At 33.7% G+C, this 8,766-nt stretch overlaps 1 protein-coding gene across 2 annotated transcripts; it reads right to left on the bottom strand.

The window, feature by feature from the left end:
- Window positions 1-1,234: 1,234 nt before the first annotated feature.
- LOC132613504 (uncharacterized) lies at window positions 1,235-7,714 on the bottom strand. Of its 2 annotated transcripts, none has more exons than XM_060327545.1 (8): window positions 7,577-7,714; window positions 6,068-6,091; window positions 5,867-5,972; window positions 5,677-5,745; window positions 4,534-5,027; window positions 3,141-3,402; window positions 2,195-2,403; window positions 1,235-1,511 (listed from the first exon to the last, which is right to left on the bottom strand). In XM_060327545.1, exons 1-8 carry the CDS (start codon window positions 7,579-7,581, stop codon window positions 1,448-1,450), a joined length of 1,233 nt encoding a protein of 410 aa, XP_060183528.1. In that variant the 5' UTR covers window positions 7,582-7,714; the 3' UTR covers window positions 1,235-1,447. The 2 variants fall into 2 exon arrangements, with proteins under 2 accessions (XP_060183528.1, XP_060183527.1); XM_060327544.1 differs by having other exon boundaries at window positions 1,235-1,482; window positions 7,577-7,712.
- Window positions 7,715-8,766: the final 1,052 nt, after the last annotated feature.

Raw genomic sequence — 8,766 nt, 5'->3', positions numbered from 1 at the left:
AGCGTCTTATATAAAATATTTCATCTTTCACCGTGATTTTCATATCCTCGTTGCCAAACTCTGGCACATTACACCGAATTTTGTAGCTATTGTCGTCATCCTTATATCTACTCATAAATTTTGAGGGTTTTAAGTTATCCTTTAAAATATCATTCTCGATCAGATTCTTGATAAGTGAAGGCAATTGGTATCGAGTTTAATGAAACTATGAAAAAAAATCTCAAAAAACTTATGGGATAAAGTATTATCCTAAAGTATTTAAATGTGATCTAACAAAATACTATGGGGGTGGGATGCGGGTTGGGGAGTGGGAGTTCGGGAGTGACAGGGATATGATGGTCAAGGGATGGGGTTGGAGATTTTGGGTGGGTGGTGATAAGACAATGAACTTGAAATGTCCCTTATAAAACTTATTTTTCCTACTTCCATTAGAGAAGTTACTTTTCTCATTTTTAAAAAACTTATTTTGCATAATATTTTAACCAACAGTCTGTCACCCTACTTAATCAGAAGGCATACCTGACTAATTCGAAAAGCAGAAGAAAATGCAAACACGTAAAACATGCTCATATGCCAAGTAAATTTCACCGGTGGAAAGAAAATGCAAACACGTAAAACATGCTCATATGCCAAGTAAATTTCACCGGTGGTCATCAACTTTGAGTTCGCAACACAAAATCACTTTTCTATTTTTCTTTTATAGAAGTCATTTAACTCAAAAGTTTATCACACAAGTCACACTTCTATTTTTGTCACATGAAAACCATCCAACTTTGACCAAGTTAACTAAAAAGTTAAATGTTACTTGAATTTTTATATAATAGCTAGTCAGCTTAATAAAACATATTAAATGTGATGGATAACACTAATATCCTATCATTTATGAAATTACCCTTATCTCCTTATTTTGATTGCTTTATAACAATCCATAGCCATCAGAACATACCAACCCAACATGGAAAAATTTAAATGTTTTACTCCGTACCAAACATACCTTATATCTATTTGTTTTTCCCCTGACTCCCCTGCAAACCTTCTCTTAAAAACAAACCCACAGACAATACAATGGTGGTTCTTGAACGGGTCTCAAAATTTTAAAAACGCTTCCGAGAAATCTCCCGATATTCATAGTAGAACATAAGAAAAGTGCTCAGAATTAGAGGTACCCCAAGGGGTGGAAAAAGTGGGGGAAGGGGGGGGGGGGGGGGGTGAAAGAAAAAAGAAACACAAGAAATTAAGATCCAAACAAGCAAAGCTATAATAACTCAGTTCACAATATGAAGTACAACAAATGTCAATTCGTGTAAAAGTTTGGAATTCATTATTTTAAATCTTCAGGAGGAATATAATTCTCCAGGGAAAAAAAGGAAAACTGGAAATCATTAGCTCAATTAACACGTAGCATCAGAAGAAAATCATTCCTCTTCCTCTGCCTCCTCCAGCCATTTCACAAAGGGCTCCAGCGACTTGACAAGAGCTTGCCTGCCATAATTTGAGACCATAGCACAATTCTTCAGTAGAATCAACAAATCAAGAACATGCGAAATATGATACAGTCAAACCTCTCTATAACAGCATAGTTGGGTCCGAAATTTTTCAGCTGTTATAGAAAATGGTTGTTATACACCTATAACAGCATTGACATTTAAATAATACTTCGCTGTTATAGGCAAAAAAAATGCATAAAATCTAATTTTCATTTTTAATTATCAAATTCTAAGCTTAATCACACTTTGTATAACGAAGGAAAATCGTTTAATGATGAAAATATATACATATTCATATGATATTTTTTGTCATAAATAGTGTATTAAATGATCAAATATTTGGTCAAAATTTCTACTCTTATTATTAGTAATCATAGATATTATATTTTTATAAAGATGGTTAATTATTATATTATCAAAAAAAGAAGATAGCTGTTATATGGGGGGTAATTTTACAAAGAGCGTACTGCTATAAAACTGGTTGTTGCTGTTATAGGTGAAATGTTGTTATATAGAAGTAAAATATAACATAAAAAATCTGTTCCGAAAAATCTTAGTTGTTACAGAGAGGTGCTGGCTGTTATATGCGGGTGCTGTTATAGAGAGGTCTGACTGTATATTGTGAATGAAACTAATTCAGTAACAACTTCATTTCAATAAAACCTACTACTTCAAAATAAAGAGCAAAAGAATGTAAAATTGCATACCTGCCCTTGGGATTAGTTCCCTTACGAAACCAGTGAAGAATTGTGTCTTCAGCCAGCACATCTTGGTCATAGAGAGACCTTATAATTTCGGGAAACAACTTCATCAATTTAGCATCCTCGTAGCACTGAACTTGGACTTTGTATATAAGTTCCAATTCAAGCTTTCCTGAAGTGCAGAATGTATTCAACAGCTGTGCCCATGTTTTCACCTGTAAAATGTGAAAAGACAGGAAATAAGTGGGAGAAAACGAAAAAAGAGGAAAGATATATGCATGCAGTTTCAGAAACTACAATCACACAGAAACATAACTAGACTTTCCAAGAGCCAGGAGAATTTATTCATGAAGTAATCCCACTTAGCAGAACAACTAGAACTACTTGGGCTGATTGCTTTAGTCAGTTCTTCCAAGGTTGAGCATTCAGAAGCCAAAAAGGAAGCAAATATACTAATCTGACTTCTATAGTAGTTAGCCAGAGCCTAAAATTTAGTTCAACAATAATTCCAACCTAAAATTAGTCAATGTTTTCCAAAAAAAGCTAGTCGCTTCACATTTGACAGATTTCACTAAAACGAGACAAGTTGACACAGAGTCATACCTTTTGAATTCAATGGCAAGGCTAATGGCAATACTAAATTACCGAAATATAAAAGTAATGAATTAGAAAATGCCTGCACAGATTCAAAGGAAGACTTCAGGCTCAGCCATCACTGATCTGACAATTGCCTATCAGTATTAACAAAGCAGAGCTTCTTTGAGAACATCAACTTATAATTAACCATCATAATAGCTTACTTCTCAATTGACTTAAAAAGGGTAGAAACATATTCTTATTCCTGGAATTACAGTGAGTAAAATGTAGGTTATTTTCCAAAATTTTGTTGAAGGCTTTCATTTTCAGGTTCAACACTGCTACCACATCATGCAGCTTTTAAGCTGTAAATTACCTGGCGAAGGGCCGAATTAGCATTTTGCTGTTGATTCTTCCCAGACCACTGGACGGCATCCATCAAGACATCCCACAGAATTCGCACAACTTCTATATCTGGCAGTTTAGCGTCTTTGACTTGTTGCTTGACAGTTTCTATTACTTCAGAAATATCAGCTTCTTCTGCTATCTGAGTTGTCACGGCAGATTTCATTTCTTTGAGCTTCACCTCAAATATCTTCTTTTCATGGTAGTCAACCAAAGGCAAAAGCTCAGCCTTGCTGAACAAGAAAGATTGTACATGATGAGATATAACCAGGACACACTCCACCATTCAAAGAAATATACTGCAATACTTGTCTTAGTTTTTCACCCTGGATCAGTTTCTTTCCCTGGAGAAAGTATCTAAGAGCACATATATAAAGTCCTTGACATTTTAGGTACTACGTACGGGATTAACACTTAAAGTATCTACACTGCAGCCAACCAGAGAAAAAAGAGCAAGAAGGCACACAGAAAGGATTGATCTACTCAGCTTAAATTTTATCTTCTCAATCCTAGACAATACGCCTGAAGGTTCCGAAGCACTATCACTATTACACTCCCGGTCCCAATTTTCTTTTTAGTTGTCCAAACAAACCACACCTTTCTTTAAGTGGAAACCCCTGATATTATATTCCTATTTGGTCCTTAATGAGATGCTCTCATACGAGTTGGCATGATTTGTTGTGAACCCCACAAGAAGGTTGTCGTATTTTGTATATATTTAGCTTCTTTAGCTTAATTTTTCAGGTCGTCCTTTCTTAAACTTCTTGTCTAGTCAAATGGTGCCAAACAAACTGGGACAACCAGACTATGGAAAACAAATGCTCTACTGCCAAAAGAACAAGAAATGTTCTGAAAGGCAGTACTATGATGCGCTTCAAGAAATGATATCCTTCCCCATGCGAAAAAGGAAACTTTGCATGAATAAGAATCAATAATAGAACAACGGCACAGATATTTCCAACAGGAAGAGAAGTATTAAACAACCTCAGAAACATCATCACGAACTCCTTCAGTCAGACATGAATAAAGAGAAACATCATAGTTCCACAATAAATAATTATTGTTACGATACTAGGAAACCACCTCATAGTGGTACGATCAAAAAAAGGTCTCCAATTATTTGAACAATGGAACCTAAATATTTTTTTCTAAACCGTAGCTCCAAAGTGAGCCATAACTATCATCAACTATAAAAAAAACCCCAGTAAGTCATAGCAGCAGACTTAATAGTATTTCAATCATAGAAACATAATTAATTGGAATTTACAATTAGCAGCATCAGTAAAAAAAATGATTGACAATAAATTAAATCATCAGTCTCCGCTCTAGAATATCAAGCTATTTTTACAGGTAAAATTACTCACGTGAAATGCTCAGAGAAAGCCTCAGGTGTACGTTTTGCTGAAGGGAAGAACTCCAGGAGATTATCTTCCATTTTACCCCGCTTAAGTACTGAGATCAAATCATCAAGACTATTGTCCACCAAATATTCTTTAAAGAAGTCTGTGATAAATGAGAGAACTAGCCCTTTGCCAACGAGATTATCTTTGAGCAATGGTTGGAAAACCGTCTCCGGCGGGAGGCCAGAAAGCTTCTGGGAAAAGGCAAGAGCTGTAAAAATTGCCAGCTTCTTCCTCTCATTTTCCTCAAAGAGCTCCAAGCACTGCAACACTCTTCGCATAACATTTTCAAGATTCTTTATAAGAAACGGCTTTCTCCTTAATATCTTTTGCACGTAGATTACAGAAGGCAAAATAACATCACGTCTAGGTTCACACTCAATTACAGCGTAAGGGTGGCGCTCCCCTTCATCAGGTTTAACTGTTCCAGGTTGTGTACGGCCCCCTGTGAAGACAACCTGTGCCGAAACCACACAATATATTGAAAGCGTAAAGGAAGCATTAATGAGTAGAAAGGTAACAATTAAAGCATACATAACTTTTTACAATAATGGACATGTTAATCCAATTAAATTAAGCATACCAACTTTTTCAGTCATTGTTAAAGTTTTAAACAAATAGAACAAAAATATTTGTCTTTTCCTTTCATGGGTAAAACAGCAACCAAGGTACTTCTTTATCAGCATACAAAAGATGGACCAGTAGATTACTAATCTATCAAGAAAAGAAATATCATAAAACTCAAGTATAGAAGCACAACGCCGGACAAGTCTAGAATCTAGCTCAAATAATTGAAGTTATAACATCACCACACTGGAAATAGGTCTGTGTACACTCTACCCTCCCCAGACCCCACTTGTGTGACCACACCGGGTATGTTGTTGTTGACATTGGAAAATAGCACCAACATTTTAAACAAAAGCAATAAAGGAAAACAGACCTGAGTAAAGAAACTAAAAATAGATAATTCAGCCTTAGAAAGAACAAGGAATAAATGTACTTTCTGTCCACCTACAGTAATTAATTCCTATCCATATGCACCTTAAGGATAGTCCCGTAAATATACGCCAAGGATGATAAAATCTGGAGAAGATATGAAAGAGTTACCTCAAAAAAGGTGTCACCGTATCTTGAGAAGTTAAGGTCACAAGACTCAACACTCTTGGCAACAAGTTCCTGTGCATCATAAAAAATTTAAAAAAAGATTAAACGCAAGTAAGAACTGGAATACAAATATTTATAAAAGAGAGGAGAGATAGAGAATGAACAAAGACGCAAACTGAATAAATAAAATTACCAGATCACCAGCATTATCCAAATAAATCTGGACCACTGCATCCGCAAATGCTGCAGGGTCCAGTGGCGCTGCAATATTCCGTTTGCGGGTCTTAATCCGCGTACCACTGCAACCAAAATAATTATCAACAAAAATAGTAGCAAAAGAAAACTTCAAAGAACAAATAACAATAAGTACTAGCAGAAGATGAACAAGGCTTACCCTAGAGTGGGTTTCTCCTTTGAGCTACAATTCCAGGAAACAAAAAAGAAGAGAAAAATAAGTATTATACAATCAGACAAATAGTCAAATAGTTATAATTGTAAGCTGAAATATACAAGTATAATAAAAACTATCAACAGGGCGTGGCCTAGTAGTCAATGAAGTCAGGGGCAGAGCTACAGTGTAGCATGGGGGTTCGGACGAACCCAGTAGCTTTTGCGTAGACCCTGTATTTGTATTAGAAAATCCAGTAAATGTATATAATTATTTAAGTGCAAACACACCTACAAGGTTAACCTGATGGTTCAGTAGTAAGCAAGAAGGCAGACAAGCCTTCCACGTCCGAGAGCTGGGTTCAAACCCTGCTCTCAACATCCTTTTCGTTTTTTGCTAAGCACACATAAGTACATACACTTTTTCCCTTTGCTACACATTTTTCCCTTTCTGCTATGTATGCAGATTTTTTAAAAACATAAGATTGACAATTAAAAACGCAAAAAGAACGTTTCAATCTAAAATAAAAGAGGCCCTCCGTTGTTTTCACAAACATCAAACCAAAAATCAGATTTCTGCAAAGACCCAAAACCTATGCGATCTTCTTCTTTCCGAACCCCCAAACCCCAAATCCTGGCTCCGCCTCTAAATGAAGGGGGTTTACAACTATGAGGTCTCAGTTTCAAATCGTAATGGAGGCAAACTAAAACACTAAAAGTTACATGTGTTAGTGGGAGGTAGCAGGTACCCGTGTTGAGCGCAAGCTGGTCCGGACACCACGGTTATAAAAGAAACTATCTTTTTTTGGTACGATGGAAAATACTAAAAGGTATTAAAATATTTCATAAACTATCACCAGTACTACAGAATAAATAAGCAAAAACTAACAAACGAAACAAGGCAAAGCCTGCTTCTCTGGTTGACACTTGAATATAACAAGAAAAATTAACATAAAATCAAAACTTGGCAATAGCCCAACATCAGAGTTGAAATATAACAATTAAAAACATAACAGTACAAACTGTAATCATACATCATTTATATGTACCATAAAGGCTTAAACATACCACCTCAAGATAAACAACTAAACATTTCAACATCAAAGACGCAAAGACCCTAATTTTTCCTACTTCCTTTTTTTTTGCAACTCTAAAATTACAACTTTCCACTTTTTCACATAAGATTAAAGGGCATTTTGATACATTCAACATATTTTTAGTTTAAGCTTTTACTTTCTTAAACTTCATGTCAAGTCAAAATCACACAAACAAACGTAGCGAGTAGTTAACATCAGAAATCAAAAAGTAAAAACTAACAATAAACTCAAAACCTGGTCAGTTTCGGATTAAATCAACAAACATAAACCGATTTATGTACAACGTTAGGTGAAAAAACACACACACAAAAAAAAAAATGAAAGTAGATCCTAGATCCAAAAATGATAGCAAAAGATTAAAAAAAGTAGCAAATCCTAGATCCAAAAAGATTAATACATAAGATAAGTAATTATTATACCTCATAAACAATAAGATTGGAATAGAAGAAGATGCAGAGACTCTCTGCGCTTTGCTTTGCTATGAGAGAAGGAAAAAGTTAGAGAGGGGTGTACGAAAGGAGAAAGAGAATATGTTCTCCTGATGCCACTGCACAGATATTTTGTTTATATACTGTAGGGAATGACGGAATTACCATTTGTAAAGATTACCTTTATTACCTTCCCTTCCTCTAGAAAATATATTTCTAAACTTTATATTTATCTAGGACTTTAAGTTAAGAGAAACTTTTTTATAATTGAAATTAAAAAAATAGGATACAAGTTTTAATATATAATAGGAGGGATTTTCTTCTATTAGTACTAACTAGTTTTAGCGTATGTGTGTTGCACGTGTTAATTAATTAAAAATTTATTCTTATAGACATGGACGTTAAAATAGATGCAACATTCATTTAAATGACGAAATAATGTTATTACATTGATTTAGTTGTTGAATTATGTGTAATAAGTATTTATATATTTTTTTTCTTGTTGCCTTAAAAATGTAATTTTGATTAAATTTCCATTAATGATATTACCCACCTGAGAAATTTATTTTTATTTTTAAACATTTGAAAATGAATCATTATTCTTATATTTAAATCATTATTCTTATATTTAAACCTTTGTTTTTTGGTCAAAACTCTTTGATTTTTTAGATTAATTATAATACTTTTCAACATTTATATTTACTTAGATTTATTTTAAATTTATTTCACAATATAATTAAATACTCTTACATTGACATACCCCTCTTCGTATGCTCTTTTTTCTATTGTGACATTTTGATTTGTCACCTTCAATGTTTGACATATTATCGAAATATTGTCATACTCTTTTCTAAATTTTGATATTAGCTTTATTAAAACTAAAAATAGAAAATATACTTTATTATTAGTTTATTATAAAATATACTACTATTCTTTTGCTAACTAATTGTTATTTCATTGTTAGGACAGGTTTCCATTTATTTTAGGTAAAATCTTAGTTGATTTTGAAGCTCTATATATTAAGACTTTTTACATAGTTCAATAAAGAAAGATTTAATATTTAAAATTTTAGTTGACTTTAAAGTCCTAAATATTAGAAAATTAACTTAAATGATACTTTTGTCCATTGTGAAATATATTTTCAAAAGATAAAAACGATGAACAATATTTTCGCTAAGGGG

Source organism: Lycium barbarum, chromosome 10, assembly GCF_019175385.1.
Source record: "Lycium barbarum isolate Lr01 chromosome 10, ASM1917538v2, whole genome shotgun sequence".
NCBI lineage: Eukaryota > Viridiplantae > Streptophyta > Magnoliopsida > Solanales > Solanaceae > Lycium > Lycium barbarum.
Note: the sequence above shows the minus strand (reverse complement) of the source record. Positions and strands in the feature narration are given on the sequence as shown.